A 14,493-nucleotide genomic window follows, 5' to 3' on the forward strand; every position below is an offset into this window, starting at 1 on the left:
AAACACCAGGGGAGGAGGTAACAGGTTCCTTTTAAACATTATTGTTGGTTTTAGTCCGTGACAGAAAAAACTAATTCTAATGCAACAACAGTATGATCATAAGTTACAAAAAAATCAATTTGAGAAAGATATGAGCCTCAGTAGAGAACAATCATGAATTTTAGATTTTAGGGTCCCTGCACATATGGCAGATTTGTTTGCAGTAAAAATTGCCAATATTGCTGTTGATTTTGTTTCATAATCACAGCCGATATCCACCTCCCCTCCCTCCCCCCCCCCTTCCCTATTGCATTGCAATAGTGAAGTCTGAAATGGATTACACCCAAAAATTGACAGGTTCTGGACTTTTAAAGTCCAAATCTCATGCCAATTTCTGTGCAGAAAGTAATTCTCAACAGTCAACATGTAGAAGACATTGGTTAGAGATTTACATTACTGGTACTGCATTATGCTGCAAGTTTGGCTTTCAATTAAAGACTTGGGTGTTATGCACTCTCAATATCTTTTTCAGTGGAATTCCACCTAAAACTGCACTACATTATTACTGTATCCTAGAAGTGCTGTGTAATATACAGTCGTGGCCAGAAGTGTTGTCACTCTTGAAATTGTTTTAGAAAATGAAGTGTTTCACACATGTTTATTTCCTTTGTATTGGAACTTGCCACAGGTGAGTTTGACCGAGTATCACAAACACCCCCCCCCCCCCCCTCTGTTTTTGGTGTTGTCTCAATACACACCAAGGAAATAAACTTGTGTTTAACAGAACATGTGTAATTGCTGTAATCTGTAGGGAGAAGTACTTCATTTGCTGGAACACTTTCAAGGATGCCAACACTTTCGGCCATAATTGTATGTTAAATCCTGTTGTAGGTCTAGTTGTTTTTTTTTTCCGTTTTTTTTTACATCTTTTAACGTATAAGAAATTAAATTAATACATCAAATCATACCAAAATTGCTATTTTTGTGCATTCATTCTCCAAAAATGCATGAATAAAGAGTCTTTATGTTCCCCGAAAATATTACTTTGGTAAATAATCTTTAGTACAGATCATCAATATCTGATCAGTGAGCTGATACAGCAGCAGCCATGTGTAAGCAGTGTGTCAGAGTGAAACACCACTGCTCCGACACGCTGTCTAATGGTTGGTGCTGGATGCTGCAGGTCAGCTCTTATGATTGGAGTAGGGGCTGATGTACAATACTCAGGACTGACCAATGAACATTGGTCAGAGCTGCGTCGCACTGCTTACATTGTGGCTCTTGCTGGAGCTGGAAACAGCTGATCAATGAAGGGGTTGCTTGGTCTTCTATCCTGGAGAAAGTCATCAATATCACTGTACTGTGGTTAAAGGGACTCTGTCGGCACAGAATGACTGTTCAAACAAAAGTGTAGGAATTCAGTTTGTCATGGCAGAGGCAATCATTTAAATACACCATATCACCTGCTTGTTTTCTTTCAGTCTTTTCACCCTTCCCCCTTAATTGTTAGTCAGAGAATGGTGGGAATATATGGAAAACAAGCTGGTGGATAGGTGTAGTTAAATGTTTGGTAACATCAAGGGTGCCCTGAGCACCTATACTTAACTTTGTCATCGTGCTCAGACAACTTCCCTTTAAAAACATAGTTTTTGATTAATTTTAAGTAGATATGTAATCCTGTATCGAGAACCAGACTGACAGGCACATGTTCTATTAAGACCTCATTAACGGCAGCTCGTCTTCAGATACAAACCCTGGGCAGCATGAATCAGACAATAGATGTCAGCCCCACTTAACATTTTGTGACAGGTCTCTCCTTATGCGTATTCATATGGCAAGACATGCAGGTGTCTCAGCATTATTATAAAAACACTCATCAGATGTTCCTCTTTTTATACAGCATCTACTTAATTTCCAAGTTAAAGGATATATTTGTAGCAGACCCCACTTGGCATCTAAACTGATAGACCTTAGTGTACCTATCTACTCCTGAAAGCGGCATACGTATGCTCTTTCAGGTTCCTTCTCTGGGACCTATAGTTGGGCTTTCAGTAACTTGTGTCATAGGAACTACGTTCAACATGGGAATTTTTCAACTATACAGTTAGTCTTAAGTGCTGTTATTTTGATTATTTGTATTTTTATTATTATTCAACCAACTTTTTTTTTTTTTGCTCTGAACACAGAATTTCAAGAGAGCCCTGGTGAAACAACTGAAGAGATTGAACCTTGGGCAAAGCCACTTCTTCACCTCTGGCAGTCCAAGGTACAAAGCTTTGCAGCTGAAAGGGAGTACAATCAGTCATTCTCGAAACTGAAGCCATATTGCGCCATCTGTAGTCTTTTTTTGCCTTACTACAAGGTAAGTTAAATTTTTAAATGCAGTTGTTTGAAATGTACCTGTCATTTGGATGTAAATGTTATATAAATGAACAATCGTATATACCACATGATACATATGCCATTATTTCATAATTTTTCAAAGTTCTTATATTTACTTCAAAGAAACATTTACATTCAAAGCACTGTTATGAAGGCAATCCAGTAACAGTGTGCCAGTAATCAGAGCACATACAGTGATCTGACAATAACCCAAAAATAATAGAACGAGCTCTGAGACGTGGAATCTCTGTAGACCGCAATACCTGAACCTATCCTAAACACAACTAAAGGCAGCTGTGGATTGCCCCTGACACTACCTATGCAACTCGGCACAGCCTGAGGAACTGACTAGCCTGAAGATAGAAATACACGCCTGACTTGCCTCAGAGAAATACCCCAAAGGAAAAGGCAGCCCCCCACATATAATGACTGTTAGCAAGATGAAAAGACAAAACGTAGGGATGAAATAGATTCAGCAAAGTGAGGCCCGATATTCTAGATAGAGCGAGGATAGCAAAGAGAACTTTGCAGTCTACAAAAAACCCTAAAGCAAAAAACCACGCAAAGGGGGCAAAAAGACCCACCGTGCCGAACTAACGGCACGGCGGTACACCCTTTGCGTCTCAGAGCTTCCAGCAAAAACGAACAGACAAGCTGGACAGAAAAAACAGCAACAAAAGCAAAGAAGCACTTATCCTAAGCAGAGCAGCAGGCCACAGGAAAGATCCAGAAGCTCAGATCCAACACTGGAACATTGACAAGGAGCAAGGAAGACAGAATCAGGTGGAGTTAAATAACAAGGCAGCCAACGAGCTCACCAGAACACCTGAGGGAGGAAGCCCAGAAGCTGCAGTACCACTTGTGACCACAGGAGTGAATTCAGCCACAGAATTCACAACAAAACACCTCTTTTATTTCTCCGAAGAGCATGGGGCCGGTACACTGCTCAAAAAAATAAGGGGAACACTTAAACAGAATATACACTGCCATTCAAAAGTTTAGGGTCACCCAGACAATTTTGTGTTTTCCATGAAAGCTCATACTGTTATTAATCAAATGAGTTGCCAAATGAATTGAAAATCTAGACCAGACATTGACAAGGTTCAAAAAAATGATTTTTATTTGAAATAATAATTTTCTCCTTCAAACTTTGCTTTCGTCAAAGAATGCTCCCTTTGCAGCAATTACAGCATTGCAGACCTTTGGCATTCTAGCAGTTAATTTACTGAGGTAATCTGGAGAAATTTCACCCCATCCTTCCAGAAGCCTCTTCCACAAGTTGGTTTGGCTTGATGGGCACTTTGTGTGTACCATACGGTCAAGCTGCTCCCACAACAGCTCAATGGGGTTGAGATGTGGTGACTGCGCTGGCCACTCCATTATAGATAGAATACCAGCTGCCTGCTTCTTCCCTAAATAGTTCTTGCATAATTTGGAGGTGTGCTTTGGCTCATTGTCCTGTTGTAGGATGAAATTGGCTCCAATCAAGTGTTGTCCACAGGGTATGGCATGGCGTTGCAAAAGGGAATGATGGCCTTCCTTATTCAAAATCGCTTTTACCTTGAACAAATCTCCCACTTTACCAGCACCAAACCATCACATTACCTCCACCATGCTTGACAGATGGCATCAGGCACTCCTCCAGCATCTCTTCAGTTGTTCCGCATCTCACAAATGTTCTTCTGTGTGATCCAAACACCTCAAATTTGGATTTGTCTGTCCATAACACTTTTTTCCAATCTTCCTCTGTCAAATGTCTGTGTTCTTTTGCCCATATTAATCTTTTTCTTTTATTAGCCAGTCCCCGATATGACTTTTTCTTTGCCACTCTGCCATGAAGACCAACATCCCGGAGTCACCTCTTCACTGTAGATGTTGACACTGGCGTTTTGCGTATACTTTTTAATGAAGCTGCCAGTTGAGGACCTGTGAGGCGTCGATTTCTCAAACTACAGACTCGAATATACTTATCTAGTTGTGCAGTGGGGCCTCCCACTTCTCTTTCTTCTCTGGTTAGAGCCTGTTTGTGCTCTGCTCTGAAGGGAGTAGTACACACCTTTGTAGGAAATCTTCAGTTTCTTGGCAATTTCTCGCATGTAATAGCCTTCATTTCTAAGAACAAGAATAGACAGTCGAGTTTCACATGAAAGTTCTTTTTTTCTGGCCATTTTGAAAGTTTAATGGAACCAACAAATGCAATGCTCCAGATTCTCAACTAGGTCAAAGGAAGGTCAGGTTTATAGGTTCTCTAATCAGCTAAACTGTATTCAGCTGTGCTAACATACTTGCGCAAGGGTTTTCAAGGGTATTCTAACCATCCATTATCCTTCTTACACAGTTAGCAAATAAAAAGTACCATAAGAACACTGGAGTATTGGTTGTTGGACATGGGCCTCTATTCACCTATGAAGATATTGCATTACAAACCAGATGTTTGCAGCTAGAATAGTCATTTACCACATTAACAATGTATAGAGTGTATTTCTGAATCATTTAATGTTAGCTTCATTGGAAAAAACTGTGCTTTTCTTTAAAAAAAAATAAGGAAATTTCTAAGTGACCCAAGTCTATGGGGTAAGGTTTCTCCTTGTGGAGAGTGAAATACCAGCTCTGGCTTGTCAAGGTAAGGAGGCTTATTTGCCGTGCAATGCTCCTCTGGGAAATATAATATGCAAATTGCCTCTTCAGAGGAAAAGAGGACTTAAACTCTATAGCGCCACCTGTTGGAAGCAGCGATCCTACAAAGTCACAATCAACCCTTTAACGAGTCACCTTTAACGAGTCGTGCAATATGACTTAGGATAAAAGCCAAATCTGTTTCTCAATTTGCAGACCCGATGTTTCGGGCTGTTGGCCCTCGTCAGTGCGAAACATGAGAACTAATTTGGCTATAAGTGACCCTAAACTTTTGAACGGTAGTGTAACTCCAAGTAAATCAAACTTCTGTGAAATCAAACTGTCCTCTTAGGAAGCAACACTGTTTGTCAATCAATTTCACATGCTGTTGTGCAAATGGAATGGACAACAGATTATTGGCAATTATTAGAGATGAGCGAATATACCCGTTACTCGAGATTTCTCGAGCATGCTCGGGGGTCCTCCCGAGTATTTTTTTTTTTTTTTTTTTTTTTAGTGCTCTGAGATTTAGTTTTTCTTGCTGCAGCTGAATGATTTACATCTGTTAGCCAGCATAAGTACATGTGGGGATTCCCTAGCAACCAGGCAACCCCCACATGTACTTATGCTGGCTAACAGATGTAAATCATTCAGCTGCGGCAAGAAAAACTAAATCTCCGAGCACTAAAAAATACTCGAGGGACCCCCGGGCATGCTCGAGAAATCTCGAGTAACGAGTATATTCGCTCATCAATAGCAATTATCAAGACACACTCGATAAAGGAGTGGTTCTGCAGGTGGGGACCACAAACCACATCTCAGTACCAATGCTTTCTGGCTGATGTTTTGGTCACTTTTGAGTGTTGGTTGTGCGTTCACACTCGTGGTAGCATGAGATGGACTCTACAACCCACACAAGTGGGTCAGGTAGTGCAGCTCATCCAGGATGGCACATCACTGCGAGCTGTGGCAAGAATGTTTGCTGTGTCTGTAAGCGTAGTGTCCAGAGGCTGGAGGTGCTACCAGGAGACAGGCCAGTACACCAGGAGACGTGGAGGGGGCCATAGGAGGGCAACAACCCAGCAGCAGGACTGCTACCTCAGCCTTTGTGCAAGGAGGAACAGGAGGAGCACTGCCAGAGCCCTGCAAAATGACCTCCAGAAGGCCACAAATGTGCATGTGTTTGCACAAATGGTTAGAAACCAACTCCATGAGGATGGTCTGAGTGCCCGACGTCCACAGATTGGGGTTGTGCTCACAGCCCAACACCATGCATCAGGGATGTCAAACTGCGTTCCTCAAGGGCTGCAAACAGGTCATGTTTTCAGGATTTCCGTGTACTGCACAGGTGATACTTTAATCACCTACACACATAATAATTACAGCACCTTGTGCAAAGCTAAGGATATCTTGAAAACACGCATGGTTTGCGGCCCTCGAGGAATGCAGTTTGACACCCCTGCCATGCAGGATGCTTGGCATTTGCCACAGAACACCATGATTGACAAATTCGCCATTGGTGCCCTGTGCTCTTCACATATGAAAGCCGGTTCACACTGAGCCCATGTGACAGACGTCACAGAGTCTGGAGACGCCATGGAGATTGATATCCTGCCTGCAACATCCTTCAGCATGACCGGTTTGGCAGTGGGTCAATAATGTTGTGGGGTGGCATTTCTTTGGAGGGCCGCACAGCCCTCCATGTGCTCACCAGAGGTAACCTGACTGCCATTAGGTACCGAAATGAGATCCTCATACCCCTTGTGAGACCATATGCTGGTGCGGTTGGCCCTGGGTTCCTCCTAATGCAGGACAATGCCAGACCTCATGTGGCTGGAGTGTGTCAGCAGTTCCTGCAAGATGAAGGCATTGAAGCCAAGGACTGGCCCGACTGTTCCCCAGACCTGAATCCGATTGAAGACATCTGGGACATCATGTCTCGCACCATCCACCAACGTCACGTTGCACCACAGGCTGTCCAGGAGTTGGCGGATGCTTTAGTCCAGCTCTGGGAGAAGATCCCTCAGGAGACCATCCACCGCCTCATAAGGAGCATGCCCAGGCATTGTAGGGAGGTCATACAGGCACGTGGAGGCCACACACACTACTGAGCATCGTTTCCATTTCTTGATGCATTTCCACTGAAGTTGGATCAGCCTGTAACTTCATTTTCCACTTTGATTTTGAGCATCATTCCAACTCCACACCTCCGTGGGATATTAGTTGTGAATTACGTTGAGCATTTTTAGGTTTTATTGTTCTCAAAACATTCCACTATGTAATGAATAAAGATTTACAACTGAAATATTTCATTCAGTGATATCTAGGATGTGGGATTTTAGTGTTCCCTTTATTTTTTTGAGCAGTGTACTTTGCTATTATATAAATATATACACTGCGTGCAGAATTAGGCATCTTGTTTTTTGGACCACATGATACTTTTTATCCATGTTGTCCTACTCCAAGCTGTTTAGGCTTGAGAGCCAACTACCGATAAAGTAAATCAGGTGATGTGCATCTCTGTAATGACGAGGGGTGTTGTCTAATGACATCAAAACCCTATATAAGATGTGCTTAATTATTAGGAAACTTCCTTTCCTTTGGCAAAATGGGTCAGAAGAGAGATTTGATGGGCTCTGAAAAGTCCCAAATTGTGAGATGTCTTGCAGAGGGATGCAGCAGTCTTGAAATTGCCAAGCTTTTGAAGCGTGATCACCGAACAATCAAGCGTTTCATGACAAATTGCCAACAGGGTCGCAAGAGGCCTGTTGGGCAAAAAAGGCACAAAATAACTGCCCATGAATTGAGGAAAATCAAGCGTGAAGCTGCCAAGATGCTATTTGCCACCAGTTGTGCCATATTGCAGAGCTGCAACGTTACTGGAGTAACAAAAAGCACAGGGTGTGCGATACTCAGGGACATGACCAAGGTAAGGAAGGCTGAAAAACGACCACCTATGAACAAGAAACATAAAATAAAACGTTAAGTCTGGGCCAAGAAATATCTTAAGACTAACTTTTCAAAGGTTTTATGGACTGATGACATGATTGACTCTTGATGGGCCAGGGGCTGGATCAGTAAAGGGCAGAGAGCTCCACTCCGACTCAGACGCCAGCAAGGTGGAGGTGAGGTACTGGTATGGGCTGGTATCATCAAAGATGAACTTGTGGGACCTTTTCGGGTTGAAGATGGAGTGAAGCTCAACTCCCATACTTACTGCCAGTTTCTGGAAGACTTTTTCAAGCAGTGGTACAGGAAGAAGTCAGTATCGTTCAATAAAAACATGATTTTCATGAAGGAAAATGCTCCATCACATGCCTCCAACTACTCCACAGCGTGGCTGGCCAGTAAAGGTTTTAAAGAAGAAAAAATGACATGGCCCCCTTATTCACCTGATCTGAACCCCATAGAGAACCTGTGATCCCTCATAAAATGTGAGATCTACAGGGAGGGAAAACAGTACACCTCTTGGAACAGTGTCTGGGAGGCTGTGGTGGCTGCTGCACGCAATGTTGATCATTATCAGATCAAGCAACTGACAGAATCTATGGATGGAAGGCTGCTGAGTGTCATCATAAAGAAAGGTGGCTATATTGGTCACTAATTTTGGGGGGTTTGTTTTTGCATGTTAGAAATGTTTATTTCTAAATTTTGTGCAGTTACAGTATATTGGTTTACCTGATGAAAATAAACAAGTGAGATAAGGATATATTTGGTTTTTGTTAAGTTGCCTAATAATTCTGCACAGTAATAGTTACCTGCACAAACTGATATCCTCCTAAGATAGCCAAATCTATGACAATATCATAGACCTGCACAAAGCTGAAATGGGCTAGAAAACCATAACGGAGAAGGAGACAACTGTTGGTGCAATAGTAAGAAAATGGAAGAAATACAAAATGACTGTCAATCAACCAATTTGGGGCACAGTGCAAAATCTCACCTCGTGGGGTATCCATTTTCATGAGGAAGGTGAGAGATCAGCTTAAAACTACACGGGGGGAACTTGTTAATGATCTCAAGGCATCTGGGACCACAGTCATGAAAAGAAAACCTTTGCGAACACATTACACCGTCAAGGTTTAAAATCTTGCGGTGCCCGCAAGGTCACCCTGCTTAAGAAGGCACATGTGCGGGCCCATCTGAAGCTTGCCAATGAACACCGGGATGATTCTGTGAGTGATTGGGAGATGGTGCTGTGGTCAGATGAAACAAAAATTGAGGTCTTTGCCATTAACTTAACTCGCCGTGTTTGGAGGAAGCGAAATACTGCCTATGACCCAAAGAACACCGTCCTCACTGTCAAGCATGGAGGTGTAAACATTGATTTGGGGGTGTTTCTCTGCTAAGGGCACAGGACTACTTCACCGCATCAATGGGAGAATGGATGGAGCCATGAACCGTAAAATTATCACCTCCTTAGTTAGGTAAAAATAATAAAAAGTATTTCCTTTTTTCCATTAGAGTTTGGGTTGGGCTAAAGTTAGGGGTGAGCTAGCGTTAGGTTTGTGGTTAGGGTTATGGTTGGGGATTAAGGTTAGGGGTGTGTTGGGATTAGGGTTGGCGTGAGCATTTGGGGGCTTTTACTGTTTAGGTACATCAGCGTGTCGCCAAACGTGACATGGCGCCACCATTGTTTCCAGACAATTTTACGTTCAAAAAGTGAAACTGTCCTCCCTCCCTTCTGAGCCCTGCCATGCTCCTAAACAGTGGCTTTCCCCCCACATACGGGGTATTAATGCACTCTGGAGAAATTGCACAACAAATTTTGTGATCCTTTTTCTCCTGACTCCTTTGTGAAAATAAAGAAAAGTGGCTCCAAAGTAAACTTTTTGTGAAAAAGGTAAAATGTTAATTTTTTCCTTCCACATAGCTTTAGTTCTCGTGAAGCACCTGAATGGTTAATAAGCTTCTTGTATGGGGTTTTGCACACCATGAGGGGTGCAGTTTTTAGAATGGTGTCACTTTTGGGTATTTTCTGTTACATTGACCCTGTAACTCACTTCAAATGTGAGACGGTCCATAAAAATGATTTTGTAAATTTTGTTAGAAAAATGAGAAATCACTGGTCATCTTTTAACCCTTATAACGTCCTAATAAAAAAATAAGTTTCTAAAATTGTGCTGATGTAAAGTTGACATGTGGAAAATCTTAATTAACTATTTTATGTGGCACAACTCTGATTTAAGGGTACAAAAATGAAGTTTAAAAGTTGCAACATTTTCACAATTTTTTCCAAATTTCCATTTTTTTTCATAAATAAACGCAAGTTATATCGAAGAAACTTTACCACTAACATGAAGTACTATGTCACAAAAAACAATCTCTGATCAGTGGGATACGTTGAAGCTTTCAAGAGCTATAACCTCATTTAATGACGGTGGTAAGAATTGCAAAAATTGGCTTAGTCATTAAGTACCAAATTGGCTCTGTCATTAAGGGGTTAAAGCATTCCTAAATTGAAGTACTTATCATGATATTAAGGTTATGGTTTATCTATAGTATGCATGTGTGCACACTTCAACAAGAACAGCAAGATCCATCACATGAAAATGTGTCACACACACACTCACATGTTTCAACATACCTTTTCAAATAATGATTTTTCTTTGTTCTTGTTGGAATGTATTCATTGTAGATTCAGACTGAAAACAACAAACCACAAAAACCACATATGTAAAGGTGAAATAAAGATGCACTAATCAGGAAATGTGAAACTTTAGATTCCTCAAATTTTCCCCCTTTGATAACTTTACACACCCTTGACATTCTCTTGACCATTTCACGACATTTAGCGTACCTTTACATTATAGTTGTATGGGGGTTTCCATCCAATGCTGTGAAGAACATAGATGAGCTGTGTCCGCGCGATTGCTGTCTGGAGCTGCCGACATTGCCCCCAGCTATTTAACCCCCTAAATGCCACGATCATTATTGATTGCAACATTTAGGAGGCTGGGAGAGGGAATGTTTTTTCTTGAAGGGTTTTCTTTTGTTTTAGCATGTCAGGAGCTCTTCAAATGTGATGTGGCACCTGCTATCTATTCCAGCCAAAATTGTTCCAGAATTCAATTGGTGCCCCTTCCCTTCCAAGCCCTGCCATGTGCCTAAATAGTTTTACGCCACATATGGGGTATCTGTATACTCAGGAGAAATTGCAAAACAAATTTTATGGTCCATTTTTCACATTACCCTTTTGAAAATGAAACATTTTGGGCTGAAGCAATTTTTTTTTTCTCTGGAAAATGTTGTTTTTTTATTTTTACAGATCAAAGTTAATAAAATTCTGTGACGCCCTGTGGGTTCAAGGTGATCACCACACATCTAGAGAAGTTCATTGATAACTGTAGTTTCCAAAATGGAAACACCTGTTTAGGCACATCCGAGGATCTGCAAATCGACATGGTGTTCGTTATTTATTCCAGTCAATTTTGCACTCCAAAATTCAAGTTGGTGCTCCTTCCCTTCCGAGCCCTGCTGTGCATCAATGTAGTAGTTTTCCACCACGTTTGAGGTATTTTTTTACTCAGTAGAAATTGCACAACAATTTGTATACTCCATTTTCTCCTGTTACCCTTGTGAAAATGCCAAATTTAGGGCGAAAGCAACATTTTTGTGGGAAAAAATCTAATTTTAATTTTTCTTCTTCCAAGTTGCTTTAATTCCTGTGAAGTACTAAAAGGGTTAATAAACTTCTTGAATATGATTTTGAGTACGTTGAGAGGTACCGTTTTTAGATTGATGTAACTTTTGGGTATTTTTTTGTCATATAGGACCGTCAAAGTCACTTCAAATGTGATGTGGTCCTTCAAAAAAAAAAAAAAAAACTGGTTTTGTAAATTTTGTTGTAAAAATGAGAAGTTGATGATCAACTTTTAACCCTTCTAACTTCCTAACAAAAAAGGTTTATAAAATGGTGCTGATGTAAAGTAGACATGTGGCAAATGTTAGTTTTTAACTATTTTGTGTGGTATAAACTGAAAAAAAATGGAAATATTAACCAAAATTTACCACTATAATGAAATACAATATGTCATGAAACACAATCTCCTAATCACTGGCATACGTTAAAGCGTTAAGTTGTTACCATATAAAATAGCACTAATCAGAATTCTAAAATGAGACTCTGTCATTAACATATAAAGTGGCTTGGTCCTTAAGCGGTTAAAAAATTTTTTTTGCACCCTATAGTTTTAAAGTGGCAATCCTAACTTAGACATGTTTGACTTATTTGTATTGCTAATATTGCATATTTATGATTAGTCACTGGAGATGAGCACATATATTTTTAAGACTCTTGACCAGTGACCACATCAGTAATTAAAGGTCGTTGTGACTGCCTCCCATCTGCCAGAATCACTAGTACCTTTTCTGATTTGTAGGAGCGATGCAACATCATTGTTGTGGTACGATGCTCTTGTGATGTCTCATCAGACCTACTAATTAGAAGAGGTGCCAGGAAAGTGGGCAGGAAGTTTGCCCGGCTCCTGTATCTCGACCCCAGAATACTGATGTGAACGCTGGACAATGCTTCTGCGATTCTTTCATTTTTACTAGTCACAGGTTTTGACCTTCACAATTCAGTATTCTCTATAAATCCTGTCTGACCAACAAAATTATTTCTCCTGTATCTGTGTGCATCTTAGATAGCTCAGATTTTGTACTTGGAGCTGTTCTGTGCGTTTTATGTGCAGGACTCTGTAATGATAGCATTATACTACTCCTTGTGTAGACTCCTAGTAGCTAAACCATCAGAAATAAATATCCTCTTTGGCTACTTGGAAAAGAATATACTACAGTGGCATGTAAAACTTTGGGCACCCCTGGTCAAAATTACTGTTATTGTGAACAGTTAAGCAAGTTGAAAATGAAATGATCTCTAAAAGGGCTAATGTTAAAGATGACACATTTACTATGTATTTTAGGACCCTCCAAAAATATATTGTAAGTTTTTTAATTTTAAGTATTACAGGAAGCAAAATGGTCCAATGCAAAAGTTTGGGCTCCCTGCATGATTAATAGCTAGTAACACCCCCCACCCCCTTTTTTTTTGCTAAGTATCACTGCTTGTAAATGTTTTTTGTACGAATGAAACCTATAAATATGAAACACCACTATGGATAAGATTTAAATATTTATTAGAATAATTTTAAAACACAGAGACATAATAAATTGAAGACTCAACAGGAAGAAAACAAGCTCGGGAGAGGGGCAATAGATATTATAATAATATATTTATAAAACCGTGTACTTGAGTATCATAAAATCATAGAATACAATGGTACTTAACTGCCCAAATTTTATTCGAAACAAGTTCTTAAATGAAAAATTGAGTACTGTATATACTCGAGTATAAGCCGACCAGAGTATAAGCTGAGGCGCCTAATTTTGCTATGGAAAACTGGGTAAGCTTAATGATTCAAGTATAAGCCGGGTATGCATTTTCACCTCATCCCTGTCCTGGTATGCATGGCTCCCCCATCCCTGTCCAGGTATGCATGGCTCCCCCATTGCTGTTATTGTATGTATTGTATCCAGAAGAAAGATGGGCACACTGTAGAATCCAATGAGGGAGGTGCTGGCTGGACATCCAACGTCAAATATACAAGAAAAACAGCCGCACTCAAGTCTTAATTTCAATGCAGAAAGAAATTTTTTTGCTTTTATTCAAGTGTATATGCACCACCAGATAATTTTTGAGGAAAAGTAGTAAATGATAGCGGACAACGAGGTGACGTTTCGACCAGGTACGGTCTTTCTCAAAACCTCACTGTAAAGATAAATGCGATACATAAGTGTGCTGTACAAATATACATGTAAAAAGAAGAACACTACAATACATGCAGATAAAAACCAATACCCTGTGCAAAACTGTAAAACATACAAAATTATAAAGCTACAAAAATCTACATAAACATATACATATATACAAAATTACATGCATATATGCGTATATACACATACACGCTAATGAGTATACAGCTAGCAGTACATAACTACGGACTCAATTACTTCCCAGGGCCAGAAATTGTAGTGTATAAAGGGCTAGGTAGCAATCCTCTGGGAATGTGTTACATGAAAGGACTATTCAAGAACATAGCATCAAAAGAACATTGCTGTATTGAAATATACCCACAGAGATGTAGTTAGCATTGTACAAGACGCCATATAAACTAACCTTAAGTAGGAGGAGTGGTTTAGGAAGAAACAGAATGAGAGTCGCCAAGGACTAAAAAGAAGCAGAAAGGACATGGTTAAATATGGTGAACTGAAGACCAGGATGAAGCAAAAGAGATTCCAGCATAATGTAAGCACAGTATTTACCAGCTCCAGGTAGAGTACAAGAGTAAGATGTCCGTCACATTGGTGGTGCAGTGGCTCGTGTGAGCGCTGTTGGCGCTATAAGTACACCGCAGTAGCGGTTACATCCAGTATCTGCTTGTATGAGAACGAGGTCTGGCCCGCAGAGACCGGCGCCTGTGCAGTAGAGGATCGGTTTAGAGCCAAGTATCGCAG

General features: G+C 40.6%; 1 protein-coding gene and 1 long non-coding RNA gene across 2 annotated transcripts in view; one reads left to right on the plus strand and one right to left on the minus strand.

Moving 5' to 3' along the window:
- The window catches only part of KDM4C (lysine demethylase 4C), a 606,931-nt gene that overhangs the window by 379,640 nt on the left and 212,798 nt on the right, over positions 1 to 14,493 (plus strand). Inside the window, exon 13 of the mRNA XM_069764494.1 lies at positions 2,166 to 2,341. Within this exon, the coding sequence (XP_069620595.1) occupies positions 2,166 to 2,341 (176 nt within the window). The remainder of the gene's footprint in view (positions 1 to 2,165; positions 2,342 to 14,493) is intronic.
- Positions 13,110 to 14,415, minus strand: LOC138675896 (uncharacterized). Its single transcript, XR_011320728.1, has 3 exons — positions 14,302 to 14,415; positions 14,156 to 14,206; positions 13,110 to 13,747 (listed from the first exon to the last, which is right to left on the minus strand). It is a non-coding gene; the product is annotated as an uncharacterized lncRNA (long non-coding RNA).

This window comes from Ranitomeya imitator, chromosome 1 (assembly GCF_032444005.1).
Source record: "Ranitomeya imitator isolate aRanImi1 chromosome 1, aRanImi1.pri, whole genome shotgun sequence".
Lineage (NCBI taxonomy): Eukaryota > Metazoa > Chordata > Amphibia > Anura > Dendrobatidae > Ranitomeya > Ranitomeya imitator.